Below are 18,177 nucleotides of genomic sequence, written 5' to 3'. Positions count from 1 at the left end.
ATCTTTGTTTTGAGCTAAAAGTGACAAGTAAAAATAACTTCTTTTTATTATGGACCCTCTCTCCAGATACAAACCTATCTGTTATGTTATAAGTCAAAGCTATTTATTACTGCCAGCATCAAATAAAAAACATAAACTAAATAAATTAACTAAGTATTTTAGATGCTTAATGTTTGTATCTGTATGCAGAAAAAAAAAAAAGTCTAATGTTAGATGTTGGAATCCAGAGCATTGGATTCAATTTTTTTTCTCATTCTTGGTCCACCTCCTGGCATAATCATGTACAGATATATTTGTCCATTCACAAGTAACTTACGGACTAATAATAATCTGGGTAGTAGTTTGAACATTTGATCTCAGGTATTGGCTGTATAAATAACACATATAAATTTACTGATCAGTTGACTAAATGTAAACTTATTCTTACATTTATAAATTTCTGTCAGAAAAATAGTACATTTTTAAAATAAAATATATGTAAGATACAGAAAATAAAATTTACCAGTTATTCTACCCAGAAATCATCAGGCAGCATTTTCTTACAATTCCTATGAAGTTTAATTTAATCATCCTCCTGCTATTGGACATTCAGGTAGTCATTCCAATATAATTAATAACATTGTGGTGAACATTTTCACACATGATTTCTTGGCAGAATCTTTGGTTATTAAAGTTATTAAATAAGATTGACAGATTTCTATTCATTTGCTTTTTTTTAACACCATAAACAAAATATTTACCTGACCAACTCAAGCAAGGATACAAAATATTGTTTAAAGCAACAGAATTTGAGCTGAGGTTCAAGTAAAAAGCTGCACTGAACAGAAACAAAAGGCAAAAGAACAAATAGTATATGATTCCACTTATAAAATATCTAGAATAGGCTAATTCATTGAGACACCAAAAACAAAAACAAAACCAAACAGATCAGAGGTTACCAGGAGCTGGGATATCAGAAGGAATGGAAAGTGGTTGCTCAGTGGTTACAGAGGTTCCCCCAGGAGATGAGGAAAAAGTGTGAAAATATATCCCAGTGATGGCTGTACAACACTAGCAACATAACTGATGCTACTGAACTGCACACGAAAAGTGGTTAACATGGCAGATTTTATGTTATATGTATTTTAATACATTTTTAAAAGTTTCATTGATGTCAACACATAATAAGCAAAACCTATCTAATTCAATTTTAAACATAAATATGTAGTAATAATAGCAAGTTTTTGAGTATGTACTATGTCAAAGGCTCTGATAAGTGCTTACATATTGTATCATATTTAAAACCCCCAATAAGCCTATGAATACTAACAATAGGGAAACTGAAGCCTAATGAACTCAGGTATTTTTGCATGGTCTCACCAGAATCAGGACTGATGGAGTGATACCACATTGGCATAACTTAAAAGCCACTGCTTTTAATTATCATGTTGTCTAAATTACATTTCAAACGCTTTGTTTGTTACAACCTGACTTGTTAGACCTATTTTCCATATAAGTAAAATGAAGCTCAATGAGGTTACAAGAATTAATCCACTATTACAAATCGACAAATAGTACAGGGGAGAATCAGACTTAAAAAAACTATTTTAGACTTAAAAAAATGGGCAAACTGGTACAGAGAATTGCCATATAATCTTCATCCATCTGCTTCAATGTTAATCCACATAACCACAGCCCCATGATCGAAACAAGAAACAATACAGATAGTACCAGTGTTTTCACTAATGTCTTTTTATTTTTCTATAATATGATATAATGTAGAATATTCGTAAACAATTTTGTAGAGTGTCCCTCCGTTTGGGTTTGTCTGGTCTTTCCTCGTGATGACATGATGGTTGTGTATTTTTCTCAAGAACAAAACAGAAGTAATGAGTGGACCCTTCTAAGTGGATCATGCCAGAGGTCCATATAAACCGTGTCTCATTACCGATGTCAATCATGATCGTGGTTCTTAATCATGAACAAGTGGTTAAGGCAGTGTCTGCCAGGTACTGCCACTGTAAAGTCACAATGTTCCCCTCTTTAATTAATAATAACTTATGGGGAGATGTTCTTGAGTAAGAAAAGCTTGTTTTGCCTCAAACTTTCATTTTCTAGTTTTAGCATCCATCAGTGCTTCTTGCCTGCAACAATTACCCCGTGGTTTTCTACAATTTTCCATCTTCCTTATTCCTTGCATATTTACTGACTGGAACGCTTGCATAAAGATGAGCTGTGTCTTCTCCGCCATCAATCTATCTACCTAATCTATCTATCTCAGTATGGGCTCATAATTATTTATTTTATCCTATGGGTTGGTTAAAACTCAGTTTTATAGTTATTTATTGGGGTGCTCTAATTTTCTAGCTTTAGTCATTGGGAGCCCTTTCATGTTGACACCTGTGTCCTTTGACATAACCCCATCTCTTTTGAGTGCTCCCTTACTTGTAGCACCAAAGATGCTCCAAGCTCATCTTGCACTTTCTCTGCCCCAGCCTTGGAATAAGCCACTTCTGCAAGGAGCCCTTAGACAGTGGTATTAAATATCATTAAACAATGGTATTTAAATACCAAGACACAGGCTCTAGGTGTGCTCACTGCTACTGGACTGTTAATGTTTCTAAGTACCCTCAGACTCCCAATAAACAAAGCTTGGAAATACATGTATTATTCTAATAAAGAGCCAGACATTTTATCCAGGGGATTTCACTCTCCTTAACAATATCCTCCGCTATCCTGAAATTGGTTTCTAATTTGGGAGGATTCACAAATCAGGAAGGAATAAGGAAGTAATAATATCAATGATATGAATAAGTTAAAACAGAAGAAGGGATAAAATAAAGGCCTGTTTATCTTTATTAATTTAAGGACTAGCAAATGTTATTTACAAAGAGAGGAACTCTAATATACTTGAAATTACAGGTCTCCTGCATCTGAGCAAAACTCTCTAGCTCAGGGCTTTTGTTTCCTTACCTGCGAGATGGGGATGATTATCTCCATCTCTTACAGATAAGAAAATAACACGATATTATAATAAATGTGAAGGTATTTTTATACTCTAAAATACATGATTTTGTGTGTATATTGCTGTCCAATATAAAAATGCTTAATACAAAAACAATTACCAGGCTATGATGTGCAGAATTCTAAATACGTCCCTCCGAGATTCCCATTTCTTGGTTATTCCATCAAACATGAATCTAGGTGCTGCTTTGAAGGTACTCTGCTGATGGAATTAAGATTATTTATCAGCTTACTTTAAAATAGGGGAGTTATTCTCGATAATCAGTGGAGCCAATGTCATCATATCTGTTCTCAAAAGCAGAAGGAGGCGACAGAAAAAATCCATTGGAGGTACCTGAATATGAAGGTGAGGACTGAGAAATGAGGATGAAGGGGAGGACAGAGAGAGATGTGAGAAGAACCTGATCCACCATCTCTGGCTTTGAAAACAGCAATGAGCCAGTTACGTAGGTGGATCCTAGAAACTCAGCATGACTTCACGACAAAAGCCAGCAAGAAAACGGGGCCTGGAACTCAACAGTCACATGGAGCTGAATCCTGCCAGTATCTTGAATGACCCCAGAAAAAGATTTTACCCTCAGCACCAGGAAAACAAGAAGAAAAAAACAAAAACAAAAAACTTGTTGATCCCTTGCTTTCAACCTTGTTAGACCCTCAGCAGAGATCCATGCTGTGCTCATACTTCTGAGACCTGAAAACTGTGAGCTAATAAATGGGGATTATTTTAAGTTGCTAAATTTGTGATAATTTGTTAGAACAGCAATAAAAACAAATACACCAGGCTTCTGCAGAAGAAAAATGATTTAGAGAAATAAAACAATTCTTTTCCTCATCTATGTCAACCACAGAGCTTCAAACATAATGATTACAGTTGATTGATTATAGGAATGAGAAAGATTTGATTCAAGGAAATTGAGAAAGTATTACATGAACAATGTGCACTTGGTGTTACAGAGTCCACTATATAATTCCAGTGTTTCAGTTTGAGAGTTATCTGAGTCACAAACCCACCTACACCAATTTTCTAAAGAGCAACATGATGATAGGTAGAAACAATTCAGCATTTGGACTTGAAATCTTCCATAAAAGTTAATCCAGGCTGTGTTTAACCGAATCAGCAGCCAAGGAACCTCTGGCATTTCATCACCTTTCAACCTGAATTTCAAAAATTTTTGATATGGGTACATATTGTAGCTATCTTGGTTTAAGTGAGATAATGTAAATTAAATTGTCTGAAAATTAAAGATATATAAACTCTCATCAGATTGGGTACAATATTTAGTGACTCTGAGAAACTGACTAAAATAATTGCTGGTGGTCAGATTGGTCTAGAGTCTTGCCTTACTAAGACATTCACAATTACTGGCCATAGTACTTATCTCATGGTATATTATCTCTCATTGTAACTTTGTGATTATAAGTTTAGTATATTAGGATGTGGGTTGTTGTTTGCAGTTAAGAAAAAGAATAGGAGTGGAGGAATGGAAGGATACAGAATGACATTATGGTAACTCTAAAGTTTCTCATCAATAAAAGGACACTAAGTAAATAAAGTAATTTCTAAAATTCCCCATATTCCTTGTTATGAGTTCAATTTCTTCTGCCCTCCTCCCATCTCCCAAAATTCTTATCTTGAACTCCTAACTCCTAGTGCCTCAAGATGTGACCTAAATGGAAAGAGGGGCATTGCAGATGCAATTAGCTGAGTTCGTACTAGAGTAGGATGGGCACCTAATCCAATTTGGACACACACATAGACACAGAGAAAGAGACAGAGACAGAGACAGAGAATTCCATGTGAAGATTAAAGCAAAACTCAGGGTGATGCTCCCACACACGACAGAACAGTAAAGATTGGCAACAAACCCCCAGCAGCTGGGAGAAAGGTCTGGGGTAGATTCTCCCCCACAGCTCTCAGAAGGAGAGCTGCAGAAACCTTGATCTTGGACTTCTAGCCTCCAGGTCCATGAAACAACTATTATGGTTATTTTAGTCACCCAGTTGGTGACACTTGGTTATGGCAACCTGAGCAAACTAATGCACATCTTCATTCAAGACAAGATACTCAGGGAACTACTGCAATTACCATTACCCAGCAAAGGACATGGACCACTTAAAGGACTTTCAAATACCTCTAATCCATTTAAGTCTTAAAAAAAAAAAGAAAAAAAAAAGAACTTGAATCTTAAAGAAGGTCGGAACTGTTACTGCTCTATTTTAAAAGAAACTAGTGGATATAAGATAGTTTGAGAGGCTTGCTTAAAAATCAAAGAGATGCTGGAGGAAAAGCCTGAAAATGAAACTGGAAAGTTTGAATCCACACCTCCTTTCTCCATGCCATTTGGGCAATTTTCATTTGTCTCAAATCCTCATACTTACTCCTAAACTCAGATGGGAGAAACTATCCAACAGAAATGGTCAGTAAGCTCAGCCCTGACACTGTGTTTTTAGGACAGGATGAAGTCCCATTTTATTTGGCTGCAAGGTGGAGTAGGGAGCAGAACCCTGAAGGAAGGTCACAGCTGTCCTAGCCAGGCCATTCCCACAAGCCTGTTGTCTTGATCAGTCTGTCAAACCAAAACTGCTGGAGCGGCTCAAGCACAGTTCCAGCAGGGCACGTGTCACAGACCCCGTCTTCGTCCATTTCTCTTTTATCAGATTACCTTCCAGCAGCTGTTCTCTGCCCCAAGAGGAGCCCTAACACATTTTACATTCCCAGCCAAGCTCCCCTGAGAAATACTCAAAATCCAGGTACCGTTTTGCCAGTGAACAAAATTGCTTCTGCAGGATTAAAATATTCAATTCTTGAGTTTCTGGTTCAAGTTTGCCTTTCAAGGCACTGTGGTGAACAAACAGCTACCCTTGTGTGGTGAAAGTTTTAACCTCTACAAAGTCCACAGCCTATCTGAAGAGCAAATTATTACTAGCTCGAGAAGCAATTTGGAATCCCTGAAGGAAACATCAAACTAGGCATACAGTTCATTCTGAATAAGAACAAAATAACTCTTTTTCTCGATTACTTTCCTCCCCTTGAATTACTCAAATTGTCTCCATCCCTCATCCCACTTAAGAAGACCAGCAAAAAGCAAGATCAGAAACCTATTATTTTACAGAAAAAAAAAAGAAGTTCTAAGTTGTGAAATAATTTACATATGCAAGCAGATCCAAGTGGAAGCTGCCTTTTGTTATCTTAACTTCTGGGGTGACAGTCCAAAACAGCCACTGTGCTACATTGCCCACAGATACCTGACAGGTTTCCCAGTGTCAGCAGGGAACAGTTTATCGACCTGACTCAGATGAAACATGGTGCACTAAACAGGACAGCACACAAGGAGTCAGGAGACCTGATTTCTCCATCTGGGCCCACTACTAACAAGCTCTATGACCGTGGGAGGCCTTTTGGGAGCTATCCCGTATTCAAGTAATGAGCCACATGATCTCTGAGGTTCTCCATTTCTAATCTCAAGTTATGAGATCCTAATCATGTAACTGACTCCCCAAAACCTACTAAGAAGCAACTCTTGATTGTGATTTTGGCAAATCTGGAGAATAAACCTACATACAGGCTGATGAGAGTGGGAATAGCGAGGTCGATTTTCTCTCAATATTTGGCATATACTTTACAGTTAGAAAGAGAAGCAAAAATTAAAATGACTATTTATCATGTACTAAGTTCTATGCTAGTTTCTCCACACACTAACCCTTACCCTGTAAGAATCCCATAAGAGAACTATAAGAATTCTCCTCATTGAGGATCATTTTAAACCAGGGGAGGGAAAGAGGGGGGTGGCATAGATATTCAGTTAGAAACTGAACATTGGAGCATAGTGTCTCTCCTGTTATGAGTAGTATAATCCAAACTATTTCTGAGTATTCATTGGAACACTTGGAATAAAAGCCATCACAAAGTTCGTTTCTTTGCTTAGAGGCATAAAATTTTTTTTAACATTTTTTATTGATTTATAATCATTTTATAATGTTGTGTCAAATTCCAGTGTTTAGCACAATTTTTCAGTCATTCATGGATATATACACACTCATTGTCACATTTCTTTCTCTGTGAGTTATCATAACATTTTGTGTATATTTCCCTGTGCTATACAGTGTAATCTTGTTTATCTATTCTACAATTTTAAAATCCCAGTCTATCCCTTCCCACCCTCCACCCCCTGGTAACCACAAGTCTGTATTCTCTGTCTGTGAGTCTATTTCTGTCCTGTATTTATGCTTTGTTTTTGTTTGTTTGTTTGTTTGTTTTTGTTTTTGTTTTTTAGATTCTACATATGAGCGATCTCATATGGTATTTTTCTTTCTCTTTCTGGCTTACTTCACTTAGAATGACATTCTCCAGGAGCATCCATGTTGCTGCAAATGGCATTATGTTGTCGGTTTTTATGGCTGAACAGAATTCCATTGTATAAATATACCACATCTTCTTTATCCAGTCACCTGTTGACGGACATTTAGGCTGTTTCCATGTTTTGGCTATTGTAAATAGGGCTGCTATGAACATTGGGGTGCAGGTGTCATCCAGTAGATTTCCTTCTGGATACAAGCCCAGGAGTGGGATTCCTGGGTCATATGGTAAGTCTATTCCTAGTCTTTTGAGGAATCTCCACACTGTTTTCCATAGTGGCTGCACCAAACTGCATTCCCACCAGCAGTGTAGGAGGGTTCCCCTTTCTCCACAGCCTCTCCAGCATTTGTCATTTTTGGATTTTTGAATGACGGCCATTCTGACTGGTGTGAGGTGATGCCTCATTGTAGTTTTGATTTGCATTTCTCTGATAATTAGTGATATTGAGCATTTTTTCATGTGCTTTTTGATCATTTGTATGTCTTCCTTGGAGAATTGCTTGTTTAGGTCTTCTGCCCATTTTTGGATTGGGTTGTTTATTTTTTTCTTATTGAGTTGTATGAGCTGCTTATATATTCTGGAGATCAAGCCTTTGTCGGTTTCACTTGCAAAAATTTTCTCCCATTCCGTAGGTTTTCTTCTTGTTTTACTTCTGGTTTCCTTTGCTGTGCAGAAGCTTGTAAGTTTCATTAGGTCCCATTTGTTTATTCTTGCCTTTATTTCTTCTAGGAGAAAAATTTTGAAATGTATGTCAGATAATGTTTTACCTATGTTTTCCTCTAGGAGGTTTATTGTATCTTGTCTTATGTTTAAGTCTTTGATCCATTTTGAGTTGATTTTTGTATAAGGTGTAAGGGAGTGTTCTAGCTTCATTGTTTTACATGCTGCTGTCCAGTTTTCCCAGCACCATTTGCTGAAGAGACTGTCTTTATTCCATTGTATACTCTTGCCTCCTTTGTCGAAGATGAGTTGACCAAAAGTTTGTGGGTTCATTTCTGGGCTCTCTATTCTGTTCCATTGGTCTATATGTCTGTTTTGGTACCAATACCATGCTGTCTTGATGACTGTAGCTCTATAGTATTGTCTGAAGTCTGGGAGAGTTATTCCTCCAGTCTCTTTCTTTCTCTTCAGTAATGCTTTAGCAATTCTAGGTCTTTGATGGTTCCATATAAATTTTATTATGATTTGTTCTAGTTCTGTGAAATATGTCCTGGGTAATTGGATAGGGATTGCATTAAATCTGTAGACTGCCTTGGGCAGTGTGACCATTTTAACAATATTGATTCTTCCAATCCAAGAGCATGGAATATCTTTCCATTTTTTAAAGTCTTCTTTAATTTCCTTCATCAATGGTTTATAGAGAGGCACAAAATTTAGTCACCAAATATTTCATTTTTAAAATGATAATAGGCATGATTTTTGCACCATCATTCTGATATAGTCATGTAGAAAATATTAATTTTTATTAATAATCTGGAAACATTAAATTGTTACTACATCTACATTTTATAATTCTCCATTTGATTTATGGAACTAGCATTTAGAAGCTGAGCTCTGTTACTTACTTCCCTACTTATCTACAGAAACACAATCAAACATCAAGTGACAAGGGAAGGTTCCATGGTAAACACGTGATTCCAAAACCTTGTAATATGGTTTAAGAAAAAAAAAAAAGATAGTATGAACAATGGGGAAATTTTCAAAATAATACAGGAACAAGTTTCTGATTTTGTTACAGTAGAAATGTTTCAAATAAAATAACATGGTGGTATTTATCAGAAAAGTTGTATAAAGAAGAAAGGTCTTGAAGGAGAAAAGGTGTTACTTTACTGAAGGCAGAAAACCTGGAAATCCTAAAAGGACTAACTTTCAACCTATAGAAAAGTTAGTTACATAAATCCTTCCTGGGAAAACCCAAACCCATCATTATTCTCAGTTTGTCTGCCCACATTAGATTATATTACATGATGTACACAGTTACATTTCTCCTTGATATATTTCATAACTAATACAATCACTCACATCTATTGATTTTATTTGAAGAAAAATGGGGAGGTTACTCTTTACAAGTAGATTCCAACCACAGCCTGATTATGCGGTGAGCTGGTAATGACAGAAACCATTTGGTTTTTATTCTTCATTAAAAATAAATACATGTTTAAAAAAGATTCATAGTTAGTGTACTGAGAATCTGTATACCAGGCCAAATCCATTATTACCCAAAACTAGAAATAATTGAAAGGATTTTTTGGAAAAGCGTCCTGATGTAATAGGTGAATGCAGTCATAAATTTATTGAACAGTTACTATATGCAAGGTAAAAACTAAGTATCATTGTGTATTCTCTCATTTGATTCTCTCAACAATCTAATGAGACAGGCAGTATTAACATGTTCACTTCCAAGTAGGGAAAACAGGCTCAGGGAGTTTATGTAATGAAGCAGCATAGCTTATTTTTTTTCAAAAACAACTCTAGTCCACTTCAATCTGAAATCACGGATGGGTCCTAAGATATTCATCATGAAAAAAAAAATCCACTACATGAGCACAGTCTTGAAACTATGGTCACAGAAGTGACAATGCCTTAAACCTTACATGAGTCTAAAAAAAAAAAAAAAAAGACTTAAAGAAGACACCAGATAGGGCGCAGCAAGAGAGCGAACTTAAAATGCTGATCCTGGCTTACTATGGCCAATGATGAGAAATCTAGGGACTAACCCTAGAGACTAACCCAGGGCAAGAGCAATTCAGAATAGAAAGGAATCTTAGAAAAACATACATACGGAGCAAGAACAGAAGGGTCTCCAACCAAAGGGATGCCTTTTTTTTTCCTACCTTCAATGGCTCTTTCTTAATAGAACATCTAAGTCAAGCCCTGCATATTGCTTTTTTTTCCAAAATGTCATTCTGTTCCTAAATTGTTACAGATTTCTAACTTACCATCTTTCATTGGTTTAAAATTAAACATTCATCTAACAAACCAACTTCTGAAAATGCTTGATTCTTACATTCTACAGATTCACTGAAAGTCCAAATATACAATCCAGATCTTCGTGCAACGGAATGGAAGGAGTCACACTGGGTTGGCAAAACAGAACGGAAAATGAGCCCATCATCTGTGATCTACGGTCGTTTCCAAGAGTTTCAGGGAACTCTTGAGTTTTGGTAATACGCTGCCAACAGTGATGGATCAGGAACTGGATCTCAGAAATGCTTTGGTTATAAAGAGACTTTTAATACTGAACCAAAGACCAGTCTCACAATCCAATCTTACGAAACCCACCTGCAGTAAACCTACATCTGTACATTTTCCGCCCTTAGTGCCAGCTTACTGGATTCACCTCTCACAGAGAAAATAAAACCAGGAAAATATTAATTTTTTCAAACGACAGCTGTTGGCTAGGAGTGGAAATGGGTCTAAAATAGGTACCATATCCATAACACCATATTATCAATGAAATAATTCCATCTAATCGTCTTTTGGATGCATATTTGCTCCTAGTTTTGCATACACAAGACAATGTATTTAAAACAGAAAATGAATTATTTCACCCTAAAGGGGAAACATCTTTCTTTGTTTTAATGTGTCCTACAATTATGTGGCATAATCTCTTTCATTCAGGAAAACCCTTTGGAAATGTATGCTATTATTCAAGCATACTTAAAATTACAGGAGATTTCCTAATTTTTGATACACTATTGTTTATCTTTGAAGTACTGCATGACACAACCTGGCCTCTCTGGTCTAACCAGGAAAAATCATCTCTATTCTTAACATTTTCGCATCAGACAGGTTCAAGCAAAATGTTAACTTGTCATTATGTTATAACTGGCCGTACAGAAGAAATAGTACAATCAACGGGCTTTTATCTCCTAGGTCATTTTCACATTTAGCCATTTTTGTAGAATGAATTTTCTCTCTGTTTTCCTGTACCAAATTTAACCTCATAAAATTCTTTCTGAATACTGTAATCTGTTTTAATTTAAGTCAAATAGGACTAGCGTCACTGCAGTGTACTCAAAGTAATAAAGCAGCTGAAATTTCTATTAATAATATGAAAGTTTGCAGAGATTTAGCAAAATAATTATTTCTAAAATAATCTCTTAGAAGGGCTAAGCTAGTGAAACATAACACATTTATTTTAGCATAGCTAACCACAACATACATTTCTACCTTACTAAAATTTATATTGATAAAAAACACCCATTCAAAGTTGGCTAGACCAGAGCTTTGGTGTAATTTCCTTCTATAAATTGTAATCTTGAGCAGTGTGGCATTTATAAGTTAAGACTGCTGTTGTCTGAATTGGATAGACTCATTGTGTATATATGTAGAGAGCACGCTTCTGAAATATTCAGAAATTGCTTAAAAAAACTGCACATAAAATGAGACTAATCTTATGTTCTCAAAAAAGAGCAGCCTTTAAGCTCATATATTTTCCACACAAGGTTTTAAAATAAAACGACATTACATATTAAAGAGAGAACCAAAGAAGTCTGGGAGGCTTCATCAAGTATTAAAGCTAAGTATCCCAGAAAAAAAAACAAAAAGGATCATACATTCTTAGTTCTTGCTTCTTTGAAGAGTTATAATTCGTATATGAAAAATAATGTACTTACTAGGTCAGATGTCTGCTTTCAACAAATACTGAACTTATCTTTAGCACAACTTCAATCCTTGGTGCATTATTTATTTCCTCTTTAGCAGCAGCAGAGATGCAAGACGTTCCAAAGCTCTACTTTCAGACGGTTTTCTTCAACCACAGTCTTTTACATGTCCTGTTATTTGCTTCAGCATCTATGAAACAACACCATCCTTCACGATAATCAACACCCTTGAAGCAATCCACATCTGCTTCCTTATACTGACTTTCAAATCTACTTGCAAAGAAGAAAAAACTCTCTGCTTTGCTTTGTATTTTATTTCAGAAAGTTGCATGGGTTGAATATTCCAACTCCCTTTAACATACCACAGAGCACTAAATGGCAGGAGTCACATTACTGCAGCTCCTTAGATTATAACTGATAAGGTGGGCCTTTCACATTTATACTGGCTTCCGAGGAGCTGATGCTGTACCGGTTTAATAATTAATAATTCATGGAGCCAAATTACAGCCTTAGAAGGAAACAGCCACTTTGACTAGTTCTTTCATAATCCTCTGATTTATGTGTGACAGCAGAGAAGAGTTCTAGGAGAGGTTAAAAAAAAAGTCCCAGACATAACACTTGAGTTTTTAAAATTAGTACTGTCTTTGCACAAGCTGGGTTTGTTGTGGCATCATGGGAGTTCTACCTCTCTGAGCACAGCCAATTCAAAGAGACAAAAATATCATTTTCAACGAGCATCTGGCTAGTGAGGATGCCCCGGGAGAAGTAAGGGATGCAGGAGGTTGGGGGAGCAGGCAGTAAATTCAATTCGAGGGGCACTTTGGTCCAAAAAAGGGGAAGATTTCACCAGCTGTTCCTAAAAAGTGGCCTTGAACAGGATTTCTGAGAAAACATGTCAGGTTCAAATTTATCCTCTTTCTCATCATCCCTCATACCTGAAAACAGAGCATCTAGAGACACAGTCACCCTGCATGTCCTATGTGTGACTGTGTTTTTTGTGCTTACTCCCTCATGAATACGTGGCCATGCACCATCATTCACACAAAGCAGTTTCTTCAATGCCTGGGCTGCCCATAATCTCTAAGGCTTAATAAATAAAAAGGATATTTTTATTAAGGAATAATTTACACACACTCAACTGTACACATCTGAAGTTTAAAGTTCAATCCATCATCCTACCAAGATACAGGATATTTTCGTCACTCCAGAAGTTCTTTTTTCTCAGTCAACATCCTGTCCTCAAAGGAAGTGACTCCTTTCCTGAGAGATTATATTGCCTATTCTGGTGTTCTATACAAATGGAAACAATCAGGACACATTTCTTTGTGTCTGGCATCTTTCATTCATCATGTTTTGAGATTCATTCATGTTGCTGCTTTTCATTGCTGAATAGTTTTCCACTGCACGAACATGCCACCATTTGCTTATATCTTCTTCTGTTGATGGACACGTAGGCTGTTCCCAGTTTTATTTGAGATTATAAATACAGTTCCTATGAACATTCTAAGACAAGGCTCTTTGTAGACATGCTTTCAGTCCTCTTGGATTAATTTCCTTGCATATAAACATAATTGTTCGGTCACAGGGTATATTCATTTTAACTTTTTATGGAACTGTCAAACTGTTCAAACAGTCCAAAGGAACTGCACCATTTCACATCCACACCTATAATGTATGAAAGTGCTAGTTGTTACCCATGTGCTGTCAGTCTCCTTCATTTTAGCCATTTAGTGGGTATAGAGTGGTATATCATATAGTCTCAATTTTCATTTCTCCTATAGCTTAAGGTGTTGAATACTTTTTTCATATGCTTATTGGCATAAGGCTCAACCTTCACTCATTGTTAATGAAGCAGGTTTTGAGTTAGTGGTAGGTCAAAAAGAGATCTTCCACATAGGCCCAAGCCTCAATGGTTTCTGAAACAATGCATCTAATGAAACACTATGTTTCCATTCAGCCAGGCCTAGCCCCACCCCCACGATCAGGAATGGCTCATGCTAACATGGAAACCCTAAGACCTACTTTCCCATTCTGTACTACTTCTTTTATTCTGGTTTGATGATGCTATGCCTTTTGGTGATGTTTCATTCTCAACATTTAAAAATAATTTCCTTTACTTCTTTCTCTTAAGGTCCCAGGCGATTCGGGATCTCCCAGCTCCGGTGCAGGCATGGCCAAGTCGAAGAACCACACCACACACAACCAGTCCCGAAAATGGCACAGAAATGGCATCAAAAAACCCCAATTACAACGATACAAATCTCTTAAGGGGGTAGACCCCAAGTTCCTGAGGAACATGCGCTTTGCCAAGAAGCACGACAAGAAGGGCCTGAAGAAGATGCAGGCCAACAACACCAAGGCCATGAGTGCACGTGCTGAGGCTGTCAAGGCTCTCATAAAGCCCAAGGAGGTCAAGCCCAAGATTCCAAAGGGCAACAGCCGCAAGCTCAGTCGACTTGCCTACATTGCTCACCCCAAGCTCGGGAAACGTGCTCGTGCCCGCATCGCCAAGGGTCTCAGGCTCTGTCGGCCAAAGGCTAAGGACAAGGCTCAGACCAAGGCCACAGCTGCAGCTGAGCCTCAGGCTCAGGCTCAGGCTCAGGCTCAGGCTCAGGCTCCCGAAGGCTCCCAGGCCCCCACAAAGGCTCCAGAGTAGAGGCTTTCATCTACTGATGTGAGGACATAAGGACTAGTGTGACCCCTGGGCTGCTGTCTGCATGGGGCTCATGTCTACCTGTGCTGTTTATACAAAGAAATCTGAGGCAGGATCAAAAAAAAAAATTCCTTTGTAGATTAAATGACACTCTTGTTGAAAACTTTCCTACCTAAAACTTTAGCTTCTACTAAAGGAGGTTGGACTAGGATAGACTGGTATTTAGACATCCATAGGTAACCCTGGCCAAAACGTGTCTCTTGATTCTTGCTTTACTTATTTGTAAAGTAAGAAAAATAGCTTTCTTTTAGGGTTGTTTTGAGGATTAAAACTGACAATTGGTATGTGACTGATCTAGACTCATTCAGAGCAGCAATGGGAAGGAGATAGTAACAGTTTTGACTCCTATTACCCAATCTAAAGGTGATTTTTATTCACACTGATAACTATTTCCTTTCAGTGAGCTAGTGGATTAATGGTGATTCTTTTCTATATTTCATTTGATCTCTTCAGGTATATAATTTATCATCTGCAAGCTTCAACAATGGTAATGATAACACTTAATTATTTATAGTTTATGTAAACCAAGGTTTACACAAAGATCATAGAAAAAGAAGGTAATGTGATTTGAAATGTTCAATATTATTGTACTTTATATAGTCTCAGAGAGTAATCAGACTCATATAAGTAAGTGCTTTGATTATTTTATTAAGTACATATTTGCTAACAGAGTAAATAAACTATTTTTCTCTACCTATGTAAGTATAGTAAAATAAAAAGGAATATAATCCATATAATTCTATGAAAAAATATTCCAAGAGGAATGTCTGTTTAATATTTTCTATACACTAATGACAGGAGGAAAGAGACCCTCAAGAGTTTGTGAAAGGATAACATATGTTATAGGTTGAAGTGTGCCCCTCTACCAACCAATTCATCTGCTGAAGTCCTAACTCCCAGCATCTCAGAATGTGACCTTATTTGGAAATAGAGTTGTTGCAGATATAATTACTTAAGTCACTGTCACTAGGGTGGGCCTTAATCCAATATGACTGGTGTCCTTATAAAAGGGGAAGTTTGGAGACAGACACACATGAGAAAAGTCAATGTGAAAATGAAGGCAGGAATCTGCAAGTCAGGAATTCCAAAGACGACAAGCCAACCACCAGAAGGCAGAACAATGGTATGGAAGAGGTTCCCTCATAGCCCTCAGAAGCAGCCAATCCTGCCAACACCCTGATCTAGTCTTTCTAGACTTGAGAAGCGTGAGTCTATAAATTTCCTTGTTTTAAGCCATCCAGTTTGTAGTACTTTGTTACAGCAGCCCTGGTAAACTAACAAATGGGTAAGTCAAGATTTCCAGAAAGACAGGCTATGGAGAATCAAGCTCAGGAAGACTGTGCATGTATTTATAATCTGATGATAACAGGCATAGTAAGTTGTAAAGCAACACGAGATACTTAATGACTAGGACTTGAAGAACATGAAGGTACATAGTTTCCAAACAAGGTACTAGAGGTAATAAAGGGAGGAGAAGGAGCTAAGTCTCTATCAAATCATCACATCTCTACCAGGATGGAGCTGATTATGGACTTTGTGAAGAGGCATCCTCACATGGGAACAAGGTGACAACTATCTTCACTTCCTTGATACTAACTTGTCCCTTGACAGTATAACCAAATGGATGTGGGAAGGCTGAGAAACAGTCTGGTAGAATTCAATTTAGCATCCTGACCTGGGGTCATGGAGCAACATTTTTCTTGGCTGGGCATAACTAGCAGGGTGCAATTTGGAGGAGATTCAGTTCTATTCTGAACTCCATAAGAATTGCCACAATGGCTCTAACATCTTGATTGAATCAAGATGAATAAAAATTCACTCTAACTACTTAATGCTGTTGTCCATACTTGACCCACTGGACCAGCAGACTGAGAACACCTACATAAGGGGTTTTACTCCACTTTTCCTGAAGTAATGAGTCACCCCAGTTCTTACAATAAGCCCTCATGGGTCACAAGCTTAATAAAATAGCTAATTACTGAAGTTTTTACGATCAGAAGTTATATTTGATTCTCAACTATCAGTTTATGAGAGAAGCAGCTCCAAGCTCAAAATCCTTACTGGGATCATGTAGCTGATCAACACATATAATGTTCTGCAGCCAGTTATCTGTATCTGTGAAGGCATAACATGTAAACATCCTTTATGCTCCATCCTTCATTCATGCATGATAATATCCAACAAAGTAAGGATCAATTTTCTCTGACATATATGTTTTTGGAGGAGCCATGCTGGTAGAGTTTTGAGGTGTGGAACAGGAACTGAAGTTAGAAAGCTGAGTTTCTACTTGGTTTTGCTTCCCTCTTGCTCTGTGACTTTGGCTAGTTATTTTTCTGTGTTCGTCATATAACACCATGTTGTTTCATTTTTCTTAGGGTTTGTCAAAGCATCATCTGTTGAATTTGATAATGACTCTTGGCCATGTAGGGCTGAGATAATACAATTATAAAAATGGTCATAAAAGGGGCTAGCATGGATTTAATCAGGAAACAAGGAGTCAAATGAGCATTTCTTAAAATAAGCACACACTAAATGACTCTAAGACACTCTTATTATGTACTACTCTGTTTCACTTTTCTGCTTCAGTAATTTTGGATTGCATGCTGGTTATTATATTTGAAGATATGGAATGTATCCAGCCCCATCAACAAAGGTACTTTTGGGATACTAGCCATTTTATCATGTTAGCATGATGCCCACAGGTAGTATGGCAGGGAAGGTTAATACTGAGGCCATTACAAACTAAACCTGGCCCCTGTATTATAGTCCAGCCATTCAGACCCTGTAAGGAACACCTGATATTAGAATTTTAAGCCAGATAATAACCATTATGAATTCTGCTTTGCAACTTTTATTTTATAACCTAAAAAATGCACTTAAAGAACACTGTATCTTCTGGAAGAAGGAAATGCCTTTTCAGAGTTTATATTATTTAAAAGGCATTCAAATGAAAGCTTAGGTTTAGCAACTCTCTGAGCAAAATTCCCCAGTGCAAGGAATATATAAAACATAAATTTAGAAATTAATGAGGCTTGATAAAGTCTCAGTTCTATGTCTAGAATTATGTTTTTGTAAAACTATTCTCATTCTACAGATATTAATTTGCATCAAAAAAGTTAGGTGGAAATAAAATTTCTGAATCCATTTAGGTTACTCCTAAATCACTAACTGCATGGAGAATATTTAACTTACATATTTCTCTCAGAGTAGGACCCATAAGGTCTTTAGCTGACCTACAATAAATTCAGTAAAATAAATAAAAATCTTAGGTTTTCACACCAGTTAAGTTTATAAACAAGTAGAACATGTGTTTCCTTAAGTATACTTAAGGTTTTTAATTAGGGCATATCAGTATTTGAAATTGCTTCCTAATGATTATTTTGTTCTCTAATGAGATAGATAGAAACTTTGGCTAGATGAATTTTTCTTTTAAGTTTGATAATTTCAGACTTAAAGATGGTTTTAATATTAGTATAAAGAATTACTGTGTGTTCAAA

General features: G+C 36.9%; 2 protein-coding genes across 5 annotated transcripts in view; one reads left to right on the top strand and one right to left on the bottom strand.

The window, feature by feature from the left end:
* CNTN4 (contactin 4) overlaps nt 1-18,177 on the bottom strand; it is an 809,034-nt gene that overhangs the window by 543,713 nt on the left and 247,144 nt on the right. The window lies entirely within an intron of this gene.
* LOC102538780 (large ribosomal subunit protein eL29) lies at nt 14,097-14,734 on the top strand. Of its 2 annotated transcripts, XM_072940818.1 has the most exons (2): nt 14,097-14,539; nt 14,570-14,734. In XM_072940818.1, the coding sequence occupies exons 1-2, from the start codon at nt 14,138-14,140 to the stop codon at nt 14,621-14,623; spliced, it is 456 nt and encodes a 151-aa protein (XP_072796919.1). In that variant the 5' UTR covers nt 14,097-14,137; the 3' UTR covers nt 14,624-14,734. The 2 variants fall into 2 exon arrangements, with proteins under 2 accessions (XP_072796919.1, XP_072796918.1); XM_072940817.1 differs by having other exon boundaries at nt 14,097-14,623.

This window comes from Vicugna pacos, chromosome 17 (assembly GCF_048564905.1).
Source record: "Vicugna pacos chromosome 17, VicPac4, whole genome shotgun sequence".
NCBI classification, from domain to species: Eukaryota; Metazoa; Chordata; class Mammalia; order Artiodactyla; family Camelidae; genus Vicugna; species Vicugna pacos.
Note: the sequence above shows the minus strand (reverse complement) of the source record. Positions and strands in the feature narration are given on the sequence as shown.

Coding starts and splice junctions, on each gene's coding strand:
- LOC102538780 (XM_072940817.1), top strand. CDS start 14,138: ATGGCCAAGTCGAAGAACCACACCACACACAACCAGTCCCGAAAATGG.